The sequence below is a fragment of the Cervus canadensis genome, chromosome 2 (assembly GCF_019320065.1).
Source record: "Cervus canadensis isolate Bull #8, Minnesota chromosome 2, ASM1932006v1, whole genome shotgun sequence".
NCBI lineage: Eukaryota > Metazoa > Chordata > Mammalia > Artiodactyla > Cervidae > Cervus > Cervus canadensis.
Genome location: NC_057387.1, coordinates 101,114,846 through 101,127,769, shown reverse-complemented (window position 1 = coordinate 101,127,769; position 12,924 = coordinate 101,114,846). Strand labels below are relative to the sequence as shown.

At 58.4% G+C, this 12,924-nt stretch overlaps 1 protein-coding gene across 1 annotated transcript in view; it reads left to right on the top strand.

Annotated features, from left to right (window-relative positions):
- The window catches only part of BMP8A (bone morphogenetic protein 8a), a 41,631-nt gene extending 28,926 nt beyond the window's left edge, over positions 1-12,705 (top strand). Inside the window, exons 4-7 of the mRNA XM_043461803.1 lie at positions 3,736-3,936; positions 4,664-4,743; positions 5,266-5,376; positions 9,358-12,705. Coding sequence (XP_043317738.1) covers positions 3,736-3,936; positions 4,664-4,743; positions 5,266-5,376; positions 9,358-9,507 — 542 coding nt within the window. The 3' untranslated portion in view covers positions 9,508-12,705. The remainder of the gene's footprint in view (positions 1-3,735; positions 3,937-4,663; positions 4,744-5,265; positions 5,377-9,357) is intronic.
- Positions 12,706-12,924: the final 219 nt, after the last annotated feature.

Below are 12,924 nucleotides of genomic sequence, written 5' to 3'. Positions count from 1 at the left end.
AACCTCACCTCCTCTGCCTCCCACATTTCTCTTTCCTGTAGCTAAATGGATGTCTCTAGAAGGGAAAAAGACCATCTAGGCGGCCAGTAAACCAGTCACAGGAGCAACTGAAGAGGGAGAGACTGTGGGTGCTAACATTCCTCAGGGAAGTCTCCTCTGAATAAACAGTCTGCCTGTGTGTGGCCAAAGGCTGTGACTTAGGTAGGAGGAGTTCTAGAAACCTGACCGATGGACTTCAGTGGGTTTTCTCATTGCAAATCATAGTGTTCCTGTGTTATCCAGATGAGACACTAGACCCTTCCGCTCTGTCAGGGAGCCTAAACCAGCCTCTTGTTCATACTCCCTTGAAACCCAAGAGGGGCAGAAAGGTACTTCATCCTGAATCCACAGTCTCACAGACTAAACAGAAAAAAAAAAATGTGTGTGTGTGTGTATGCCTAGGGTTCAAGCTCAGGCCTGCCGTGGAACTCAGGCTTTCTCAGTGAGGCCCTAGGGCTGCACAGGAGCTCGTGGGTAAGAACATGAAGCTCCAGCTGGTCAGGGAAAGCCTTTCGGAGAGGCCTCCCTGGAGCCTCACCCTGGCGGGAGGCCCAGATCCTGAAGTGGAGACAGTGCCCCTGAAGGGACAGCCACGGGGTGTCAGGGGACCGTCACCAGGCGGGCAGGGGATGGGCGTCACCGGGTGGACGGTGCAGCACCTTCCGGGGCTTCTGGAGACGAGGACTTGACGTGCCCTGGGTGTCGGGAGAGGTCTTCCAGCAGCAGCCAGGACAGGCAGAGGTTTCCAGAAGCAGATCAGCGAGAGGGCTGGTCAACAGCAGAAAGAAGGAAAAGCACTGCGTTCCTAGTTCTCCTGGTGAGGAAACAACCTGCGGGACAAAAGCACGCCTGGTCACAGCTGGTTTCCCTCCAAGGGTCCCCAGGCGTCCTGACTGTCCTTCAACATGGACACCCATGACTGCAGGCTGAGAAGGGGACAGGGGCTGCAGGGAGGGTCAGGTGGCACCCAGGGCAGAAAGAGGCCTTGGGGACGGATGGGAGCGACCTTGGCCTGGCCCAGGCGGAGGGGGCTGAGTCCCCGGGGATGGGACGGGCAGGGGAGCTGCCATGACACCCGGGCCCTGATGGGGAGGACTCAGACATGGGAGGAGGCTGGACGTGTCGGGGGCCCGCCTGGCCCAGAAGAGCAGCATCTTCATCTGTGCCTGCAGTGGGGGAGGGAAGGCCACAGTGGCTCGCATCTCCAGGCGTGGCCACACACCCTCGTCCCCTGCAAAGGGACGGCGTGCCTGCCGGCACCCTCACAGCTCAGGTCTAGAGTGGGGACTCTGGGCCCCAGAGGCTCCTGGAGTTCCCGCTCTGCTTTCTCGAAAGGGTCCTGCCAGAGTCAGGCAGCCTGGGGGCCACCACCTGGACAGCCCAGGCCTGCCCTGTGACCCCACCTCTCTGCCCCCAGGAGACCCCAATATCAGACAGTTGCACAAAGAAAAGCCTACAGTGGGCCCAGCCTTGGGTCACTCAAGGTCTCCCTGGCCCGTCCGTGGACAGGGCTCTCCAGGGACTCACAGGACCGGGGGCTGCACACACAGGCCCGGAGGGCTGCTGGGCCAAGGCCACCCCACATGTCCGCTGGGCATGGAGCTCCACTCCAGTGCTGCGTGGCCGACAGCCGTCCGCCTGCCTGTGTCACTCCTTGGCCACCTCCTGGTGCCCTCGGGCCCTTTCCCTCTGCGGACGGGCTGCTCTGTGTCTTGTGGCTTCGCCTCCTCACGGGCCGGCTCTTCCTGGGTCCCTCACTTGCCATGATCTGAATTCCCCGAACGGCTTCTCCCCGGGCCCCTTCAGTGTCAGCTCCTGTCTCAGCAGGGTCATCCCTGAGTGGCAGCTCCGATGATGAGCCCAATGCATGTAGTGGCAGGTGATGTCATAGGTCAAAGTTAGTCTCTGCTTGATTAGTTGTTCAGTCAACTCTGGCCCCTGGACTTGGGGCTAAGCCACAGATGTTTAAGGACTAACCTTTGAGCCAGGCTGTGCTTGGGGCAGTCAATGTCCTTGACTTGTAGTATACAGTGGAGGATCATGAGATTCGCTAATGGAACACATATTTTTATGTATGTGTATATGTGTACGCTTGCTATATCAATGTGCACGTGTGTACACATACATATACTTGCATATGCATCACTATTTCAACACTGGGGTGAAATGTACATGGAAGTGGGACGCTAGGGCCCATATTTTAGGAAACATAACCTGTAGTCATGTCCCTGTTTTTAACATGATTATATTTCCTTAAGAAATCCCACAAGGAAAGGAAATGAAGACATTCTATCATATTCTCATCTTTATGATGAAACCAGTAAATAACCTAAATGTCTAAAGATGAACTAATATCTAAATATTAAGCTATATCTTCTCAAGAAAGTGAAAGTACTGAAAGTCACTCAGTCGTGTCTGACTCTTTGCGACCCCATGAACTACACAGCCCATGGAATTCTCCAGGGAAAAATCCTGGAGTGAGTACCTTTTCCCTTCTCCAAGGGATCTTCCCAACCCAGACATCAAATCCGGGTCTCTGGCATTGCAGGTGGATTCTTTACCAGCTGAGCCACAAGGGAAGACATTTGAAATGTTCATAGTTAAGACTTAACAATGGAGAAAAAGTTGATCTGGAAAAGTTGGGAGTAAATACAGATTTCTTTGTTATGCTCACGATTTAAAATCCCAGGAAAATGAAAATGTTGTGTTGGAGTAGGGGACGGATTTATGGGTGATATTTTTTCTAAGTTTTTGTACAGTCATTACCTTACTTTGACAAAAAACAAGAGGTCATTGGGAATACAAAGAAGTATAGGAATATAGTTTTATTGGTGGAGTTGACATTTTAGGGATAATAAGTGTGCTTTTCCTGCATCCTCAGACTTTAAGCTGATATGAATAAAATTCCACTTTTACAAGCGTCACTGCTCTGAGACTGAGGCCCCAAGCATGTCTCTGCCCGCAGCCTTTTCTCTCTTTCCTCCTTTTTAAACCACAAACCTGGTGGCTAAGAAAATGGACAAGAACTTGGGCTCTGGGATTAAATGCACATGTTGAAACCGGACTCTGGGACTTTGGGTAAATGTCTCTACCTGCTGAGCCTGGGGTCTCCTTCAGGGGCTTCAGGGGACGGGAACAGCCTGCTCTAGGGCGGTATCAGCAGAGCAAGCACTGAGTCCGCCCCTTCCCCAGTGAGGGCTGTAAATCCTACACTGATGCCCAGAAACGATGGGGTGGGAGCTCGAGCCCCAGGACAGAGGTGGGAGCCTTGGTTCTGAGAGTCCCGGACCGTGCGGCTGTGGGCCGTCACTGAGCGGCTGTTTTTCAGTGAAATGATGGGTCCGGGGTCACCGTGAAGACCGGCTGAGAGCCTCACGTGAACTGACAGGAGTCTGTAAAGCGCTGTTAGCACCAGAGACGCCCTCGGTCATCACTAATCCTGACCCTGCGCTCGCGAGGCCCCTCCCTGACCCCGTAGCCGCGCCGCCCCGGCAGGCGGGTGGGGGGAGAGCGGGCAGGGAGGTTGCGGGGCTGGGGCTGGACTGGGGACCTGGGGCTTCAGAGGCGGAAACCCAGGCCCAGTGGGTCCCCCGAGGTCTCAGCCTAGAGCTCCCGGCCCGCCCACAGAGAGGTCCCCGCTGTGTCCCCGCGCAGCGCCCGCCCGCGAGTGACCCCTCTCTGCTCTCTCCATCTCAGGGCGCAGCGTGGATCCTGGCCTGGCCGGTCTGCTGGGGCGACAAGCTCCGCGCTCCAAACAGCCTTTCGTGGTCACCTTTTTCAGGGCGAGCCCTGGCCCGGGCCCCGCCCGAGCCCCTCGAGCGGTGAGGCCCCTGAAGAGGAGGCCGCCGAAAAGAACCAACGAGCTGCCGCCCCCGAACAAACTGCCGGGGATCTTCGGTGAGCCTGGGGACGGAGGCGGGGACGGAGCTCCTCTGGCCTCAGCGCGGTCAGGCCGACGGTCACCCTGCCGCCTTTCCTGACACCCTCTGCCCTGCCCCTGCGGAGCGACGCCCCCAGAGTCTCCGGGGCAATGAGCATCCACCCTTGCTGCCCGCACCGCCCCAGAGTCCCTTCTCTGCCTCGGGGGCTCAGCAGGCCTCGCCCTGGTCTCTGTCAGAACCAGGGGTCCCTGCGGGCCTCCGTGCTGCCCCGGGCGCCCCGCAGGCTCCAGGTGTGTGTGTGAGGCCACCCCACCAGGCCGAGCCCCGCCGGGTCAAGGCCACCAGGGGCCCTTCCTCCAGGGAGCCAGCCTTTGCCTGGACTCAGTGGGAGCCACTTGTCCTGTGGAATGGGCGTGGCAGGACAGGCGGAGGAGGTCGGGGTGACTCCAGGGAGAGGAGGAGGGGCCCCTGGACGGCCGAGGGCCCCTGGGGCTTTTACTGGATTATCAGGACCCCACAGGCTGAAAGTCAGGGGAGGCTGGGCTGAGTGTGGGGTGACCGCAACCATAGGGAGCCATCGAAAGTTCTTGAACTGGGTCATGGCACCAGCAGAGCTGCAGACATGGGCTTCACGAGACCAAATGGGTCAGTTTCCCGCCATTTATTATTCAACAAATGTGCGCGTCATGGCTCCCCGCCCTGGCAGCAGCCCAGCAAAGTCCTTGCCCCTCGTGTTCCCGCAGACGACGTCCACGGCTCCCACGGCCGGCAGGTGTGCCGTCGGCACGAGCTGTACGTGAGCTTCCAGGACCTGGGCTGGCTGGTGAGTGCGACTCTCCTCTTTCCTAAACGACCGTCCCCATCTGGAGACCCCAGGTGCGTCCCAGGGGAGGCAGACCCACAGAGAACTTGGATTGTCTTTATTTTCCTCTGTTTTCCAAGTTCTCTAAAGGGAGAATGTGTTGCTTTGATAGTGAAAAGTGCTGTTTTGTAAAACCATGAATATGGAGACCGAGTCCTCAGCCGAAAATGTCAGAGCTGCAGCAGGAAAGCTGAGGCCAGGGTGGGCTGTGCCTCTGAGGGCGCTGTGACTGGGGCGGTGGGGGAGGACACAGCTGAGCGCTGATGGCGCGTGAAGGGGATGGAGCTCTTGCCCAGATCTGCCCACCGAGGGACTTTGGTGGATGTCTGGCCTGGTGGCGGGGGGGGGGGGGGCACTCTGCCCTGGGAGGTGTCCTGAGGCTGAGGGAGGGAGGGGGCAGCCCTGAGTCGTGCTGTGACAGGTGCTGGATGAAGGGCTGGGAGGGCGCATGGATGGGACTCACCTTCTCCCATTACCTCCCAGGACTGGGTCATCGCCCCCCAAGGCTACTCAGCCTATTACTGTGAAGGGGAGTGCTCCTTCCCGCTGGACTCCTGCATGAACGCCACCAACCACGCCATCCTGCAGTCCCTGGTCAGTACCGCGCCCTCCTGCCCGACACCCGGGGGAGAGGGGTTCACCCCGGGGAGCGGGGCGTGCAGCCAGGAGGTGATGGTGGCACTGCTGTGTCAGGGAGCCTTCTTCACATGGAGACCTTCCTGCCTGCACGTGCAGTGAAATCCCACAGCCGTACGGAGACCGCCCCTGTGTGGCCACTCTGTGGAGACCCTGCCTCCCATGCACCTGAACAGCGTGCAGGAGGCTCTTGCTGACTGGTGTGCACACATACACACGTGTGCACTCCACGTGCACATGGGGGGCATTCACGTCCATTGGGTGGGCCTGCCTGCTGGCGGTCAGAGGCACAGCACATTCAGGACAGGTGGGCGTCCCACACGCCCACCTGTGCCCCAGGGACACACATGTGCACCGTGTTCACTGTTGAGTGCGGCCTCCTGTGTGGGCCACACACCCCGGGGGTCAGGCTGGGGGACACACGTGGACGCTCTGTCCTCTCTTCCCGCAGGAGACTCACAGGGCGCCCTGTGCCCTCTGGCTTCGGCTGCCCCTCCCGTCCCTCTCCTTTTCCTTCCGGGTCCCTCTCGCTCTTTGTGTTTCTACAGATCTTAGGGCTTCTGATGCCCTGGTGTCTGGGGTAACTTTAAATGCTGGACGTTTCTAGTAGGAACATGGTTCCTTATTGCTGCTTATTGCTAAGTGTTTGCAGTGGTTTGTGTGTGTGTGTGTACTGAGGCTTATTTCTAGAATGTTGACCTGGGCACTCTAGTTAGAGGCTACTCAAGCTGATGCCACAGAGTGAGTGAGTGAGTTAAGAAAGCAGCTTGGACCCCCGGTGATGCCTCCTTTCCTGGTGGTCACGTGGGGTTTGCCGGACACCTGCTCCCCCAGGAGCCGCCTTCCTTGCAGAATCTCAGGGGTGATGAGAGTGTGTGGGCTTCTCTGCCCTGTGAGGGGGGCACGGGTGATGACGGCACTGCCCCCCCAGGACTGGTCCCCTGGCTCTGCAGCAGCCCCGCCCCTCGGTCCCCGAGCTGTCAGTCAGCAGGAGGGAGCGCCAGCTCTGTGCTAGGTGCTGTCAGGGCAGTGGCTGCCCTCGGGGGAGGCTGTCAGTGAACACGAGAAGAAAGGAACAGCCAAGACCATGGGTCCCCTGAGGAAGGGGAGACTGGGGCGAGCTGGGCGGGCTCAAGGACCCTGGCTTGGAGGGGAGGAGGACGGAGGCAGGTGATGTTGGGGTGGGCAGGGCCTCTCCCACAAGCTCGGCAGGTGGTGGAGTTAATCCCAAGTAAACTGAGGGGTGGAGCAGGTTTCAGAGAAGCAGGGCCTCATCTGGGCACTCTCTGGAAGCATCTCTGGCAGCTGCAGGAGGACAGACCGTGTCATCTAGGGTGGAGGAGGCAGGGAGGAGTGAGGAGCTGCTATGGTCCCGACAGGAGGACCAGGCACCTGGTGGGGTGAGAAGTGGATGGTGGAGGCAGGAGGGCAGGAGCCCAGGCCTCCAGGTGAGACCCTCCCCCAGGACGAGGAGGGGCAGCGAAGGTGCTGGGTTGAAGAAAGGATTGGAGGGAATCAGTGGTTCTGCTTCCACCCCCATGTGTGTGAGACCCTGCAGGACCCTACATGAGAAGTTGGGGGTGCTGCAAATCTGGAGTCTCTGAGTCGTGAGAGCAGAAGAGATTTTCTGGGGGGACAGTGGAGGTGGGAGAGGTGAGCGAGGATGGGCCTCCTCCCTGGAGAGGCCTGGGGAGGAAGAGGAGCCTGGGTGGGAGGGAGGGGGGTGAGATGGTGGCTAGGGTGTCCTGGGGCCAACGAGGAGGAAGTGGGTCCCTCCAGCCTCACCCGCCACGTTCCGCATGTAGCAACTAGAGGGTCGCACTAAAGCACAAATGTGACCACCTCCTTCTGGGCCAGGAAACCCCCCGATAATGCATCCCTTATCCCTGGGGAGAAGTCTGAGCCTTTGGCCTGTGACTCAGGGCCCCTTACTGGCCTACACACCTCCCCAGTGCCCCCCAGCCCACGTCCCAGTGCCCGCACCTCCCTGCCTCTGCCCAGGGTCTCCTCGCCCGCCCTGTGCCAGGCCAGCTCCTGCTGCTCACCCTGCTGCCTTGTCTCTGGGTCCTTCCCAGCCAGGGTTGGTCTCAGTGCTCGTGTTCCCAGAGCGAGGATGGCTGCTGTGTGCTGTGCTGCTCTTTGGGTCCTGGGTATTTGCTGGGATGTTCCCGTCTCCCCTCCTCTTCTGCTGAGGATGAGAGCGGGGACCATGTCTGGGACACTTTTGTATTCTCCACCTGGGTAGTGTTGGCACAAGGCATGTGAAATACATTTGTGTTGGAAGGGAGGAAAATACCATTATACCCATTTGGCAGAGGAGAAAACTGAGGCCTGCAGATGCATGACTGTTCCCCAAGGATGCACAGGCAATAAGTTACAGAGCCTCTGATTTGGTCTCTCACATGGTTTTAAAGTGAATTGAATGGAAAGGCAAATTAGGCTTCAGGTCAGTCTGTCTGGTGCAGACAGGGCAAAGACCGTCCTCTCTGTCGATCACCTGGTGAAGCTGGTGAAGATGGACTTCCAGAACAGCTGCACCCCTGTGGTGCCGACTCCTCTCTTCAGGGTCCCAACCCAGGAAAGGCCCTCCCAGGTTTCCAGCTACTTAGAGCCCCATGGCTGGCTGGCACAGGTGGGCAGTGTTGCCTGGTTTCTTTCATGTGGGCCTATGCAAGTGGAGCCCAGCCACCCCAGGTGGAGGCTGGGAAGTTGGGGAGCAGTGCTGGACATCTGGCTGGACATCCCCACAGAGGCCTCAGCTCCCCCTGGGGCCTCAGAGAGGCTCTGGGCCCCAGGCCAGCCTGGTGCCTGGCTGACGGTCCTGGCAGCAGGCTGGCTCCGAGCTGGGGCTCCCAGGACAAGGCTGGGTTCTGGGGACCCCGGGCCAAGCTGCTGGACAGGACACCCCCCCCCGCCGCCACAATCAGACAGCTTCATCCTGGTCCTGCTCATCGGCCTCGGTGAGGGCTGGAAGGTCCGGTGGATGGATGCAGGTTCCCTTTTCTCTCAGGCCCCCACTGACTGGGGGTGCCTTCAGGGCCTGTCCCTGTGGTGCCCTAATGAGGAGTCCAGTATGAACTGCAGCTCATCCTGCCGAGTCTCTGCCTAAACATTTGTGTAGAGGCTGCCCCAGCTCCCTCAGATGGGCTGTTTTTAGGAGTAGAACTGTTTGCAGGAGCGTAGCAGGGACTCCCGGCCCTCTCCCCTCTCCCGGCCCTCTCCCGCCTCCCAGCCCAGCCACGCAACTGTGCAGGTGACTCAGCCCCTGTGCCCCCAGCGGTCATCCGCCCAACAGTCCCTGCCTGGAAGTTGTTAAGGGAGTGGAGGTGCTTTGAGAAACAAAGGTGTCAGATATCCCAAGAGTAAGCCTGGAAGTCTGGGCTTTAAGAGGTGTAACAGGGACCTTCCTTCACGGGCTCCCAGCCTGGAGAGGCAGATGGACCAGAAACGGCTCATGCGGACAGGACACGATCAGGGATGTTATAGAAGCGATCGGGGACGGAGGGGCAGAGGGGATGGGGGGCGGGGAGGCGGTGCTGCAGAGGGGCAGAGGGGATGGGGGAGGGGGAGGGGGAGGCGGTGCTGCAGCGGCGCCAGGCAGGCGCTGGCACAGGTGCGGGGGACCCGCAGGGTCAGGGTCGCCCCATCTAAGGGGAGGGGCTGTGGCAGGAGCCCCAGATGCTCAGTCTGAGTCTGAGGGCAGTGGGCAGGGCCAGGGTCAAGGGGGCGGGGCCGGGGCAGAGTTTACGCTAGCACCTGCCCGGCCGGGCTGCGGGGGGAGAGGGGGGGGCAGAGGGGGGGAGAGGGGGCGGGGGGGAGATGGAGCTGGGAAGGGGCCAGCGGCCGGAGCCCCAGGCGGCAGGAGCTGGGCGCTGGGACGGGGGTCCCGGGAGGAGCCCGCGGTTCTCACGTCTCTGCCCGCCGCCCCCTCCCCGCCAGGTGCACCTGATGAAGCCGGACGCGGTCCCCAAGGCGTGCTGCGCGCCCACCAAGCTGAGCGCCACCTCCGTGCTCTACTACGACAGCAGCAACAACGTCATCCTGCGCAAGCACCGCAACATGGTGGTCCGCGCCTGCGGCTGCCACTGAGGCCCCGCCCCCGCCGGCCGGCCCTCCGCGGGCGCGGGGGCCAGGAGTCCCCCCAGAGCCGTCACAGCTCAGGCAGGGTGGCAGTAAGGGCCCCCCTCCCCTGCCCACATCCTCCAACGGGCTGGTCCTCCCCAGGCCCCCTGCCCCCTGCCCTGGGATGTGTGGTAGCCTGTCCAACCCAACCCCGCGTGCCTGATGCAGGCTGCGGGCAGCACAGAAGTCCCATCTTAGGACCTGTCCTTGGCCAGCCCTTTCCAGCTGCGTGGGACCCAGGATGGTCTGAGAGCACCAGGAGCCTGAGGCTAGCAGACAGGGGTTGCCCCACTCACCACGGGTCTGGGTGTGGGTCTGCCCCTTACCAGCACAGCACAGTCTGAGGGGCACATGCTCTAGGTATAGTGTATTAGTGGTCCCTAACGTGGCCTGTGGGCAGTTAGCACATTGGGAAGGAACAATGGGCCTTCTGCTTAGGTGTGAACCTGGTGGGGCCGTCTTCTCCTCCCTGGGCCTGCCCTTCTCCTGCCTGGGGAAGAGGTGTGGCCCCCAGGGAAGCAATGAATCTTGGAGGTGTCCATGTCCCTCCATCTCTCCGTGCGGTGCTTTGCACTTACGCATGAAGTGAACTCTTAGCACAAACAAGGGCACAGCTGCAGGGAGGTCCAGGCTGACAGCACAGATGTCACAGCTTAGCCCCTTGCCCATGGCCATCAGTCAGCATCTTCCACGGACCCTGAACAGGGCCTCAAGGCCCTCAGCATGCGATTCCAGGTAGCCAGCAGCCCTGAGTCCACTGTACTGCTTTCTCTCCCGCAGCGCTGAGGAGCGATCCAATGCACTCAGGCGCAGGGCGTCAGCCAGCACCCAGAGGTAACAACAGGCTGATCACCCAAGTCTGCATCACCGTGTGCTTGGAGTCCCGTCCTGTTTCTTGGGGCCTGTGAGCCAAAGAAAAGGCCCCCGTGCCAGGGGAGTGACAGGTGGCAATTAGGCCAAGCTGGGTGGGGAGGTTCCCGGAAACCACTGTTCTCCTTGGAGCGGCCACCTGGAGTGTTTATTTGATTTCTGACTTGGTAAGCCTGTAATTTACCTGGTGGACCAGACAGAACCCAACTGCCTGAACCCCGGAATATCATTAAAAGCAGATCCTGGGCCCGCCCCAACCCACAGGCCCAGCCCAGGATGACACCCCGGGAGTTCACTTCGTGCCCTTTGGAGGGGCGCTGGGAGCGCAGCAGGGGTGGAGGAGGGGGCCCTGCTTCAGGACAGCAGCCCCTTCACCTGGACCTGGGAAGGATTCTGGGAGCCAGTGTACCGGAAGAGACCCCTCCATGGACACAGGAAGACAGTGATCTCCATTTTGGCCTGGGGCTTTGAGCTCAGGCTGGCAGTGAGAGGACCACGTACCAGCACAAATGTCAGTAGACCCGTATTCTGGCTTCAGCTCAGTCACTGACCTGCCTGATGTCTGGGCAAATGCCCTTCCATTCAGGCTTCGATTTCCTGTCTCTGACATAGGACATACATAGGACTGTCACATCTCCAAAGGCCCTTCTGGCCAGAGAATCCACCTACAACTCTGAGCCTCTCCTCTCCCAGAGCCAAGATGTGGTCTAAGTGCCCAGCGGCCTTGGGACTTGAAGCCTGCTGCTTCAGGGCCTGATTCAGAGCTCTCCCCTTGCAACATCATGGGCAGTGGAGGCTTGGAAACTTTTGACAGATGTCAGTGTTAGGTTTCTTCATTGCTTAAGCACATAACCTGGTATAGTTTGAGGCACCAGAGAAATTTATGAAGTCAATGTTTTGAAGATGTGACCGCCCTGCCCATCGGAGGTGCGGAACATAAGGAACACAAGGATCATGACACGACTCCCTTCCCGTGCAGTAAAGTCAGAAGTCCAGTGGTTGTGGCCTTCCTGACACTTCTAGCACCCTCAACCATCCATGTGGCCACCGAATGAAATCCAACAGAAAAAGGCTTCAGAGAAGGGAGTTAATTAAAGACAGAAAGCTGATGAGGTGGCAGTGGCTAGTTACCAGGGCCATCTCATTTACCTGGTTCCCTCTGGCAATCCAGGTCACATTTAAGGCTACACATGAGAAGCATAAATAAGGGCGATCAACTCAGGTCCACTGGCAGCAAAGTAAAAGATGATGGGGAGGGTGGGCACAAAGGCAGTGGTGCCTGGGGCCCGTGCCGTGGAGGGCACTGTTTGTCCACCTCACCCTGTGCACATCCTCATGACTGTAGAGCCAGCCTGGCCCAGACATCAGCTCATCAGACAAAGCCCTATTCTTGTGTCTCTTTGTAGGGAAGAGGGTGACATGCTTCCAAAAGTTCCCTACAATTTCATAGGAAAGGAGGCAATGACAGGAGAAGGTAGCTGTGGCAGCCAGCAGACCTGCCAGCAACAAATCCTGGCTGTGCCTCGTGTTGATGGGACCACACGTGCATCTCAGAGCCGGTGACTTCCTCTCTGCAGAATGAATAGGCTACAGGTTCTGCCCTTGCAGAGCCAGCGTGGGGATCAGGTCTGTCCGGAACACTTAGCACTGATTCTGCACACATATGCTGAATGAACAGTATTATTAGTGGCCTTATTTTAAATGAACTTGCAAATTTGGGTCTCTCCCGAATGCCTTCCTGTTAAAACCCAGTCCTCCCAGAATGTGTCCTTGGAGGTGCTACTGTACTCACTGGGCTTTTCCTTAAAAAATAGAAATTTGGTAATCTCCTGGGGTGAGGTATGGACTTGCACACCCACCCCCGTCTGTGGAGGGGGTCCCAGCTGGCAGTGACAGCTTGATCCTGTCTCTCCTGAGGATGGGGCAGCACTGCACCCCCACCCATCCCATGACCCTGCTCACAAGTGCAGCTCAAGGGGAAACTTGCTGGGGTTTTTGTTCTTACTGGGAAGCCTTGAGCAAGCATTTGGCCCTCTTTTCTCACTTTCAAAAATATTACATGTGTCAGGGATGCTCTTGAAAATAAAAAACAATACAAACACATAATCTCACCACATGGAGACAACCATTGTTAATAATTCCAGTCGTTTTTCCGTGGCACGTATGTCTTTTTTACATAATACATGGGTTATTTTACAGTTAGGATCATACTCTGTGCACGCTTGGTGATCTAAATTATTCAATCTATGACATATTTTGAACATTTCTGTTATTAAATACCCCTTGGGAACATAATTTGCAGTAGCCTTCCATCCTTTGATTTCTGCCTTAGGTTTTGTTACTCACAAACCAGGGCTCACTATTCCTTCCCCAGAGGGTGGCGTGGGGCCCCCAACCCTATCACCTGCAGCTTTGGGAAGGAAGGAAGGTAGCGAGGGCGTGGCAACCAGGCTGGCCAGTAGCTCAGAAGACCTGGACCAGGTCTGAGGCTCAGGTTGCCACCTGTACAAGGCT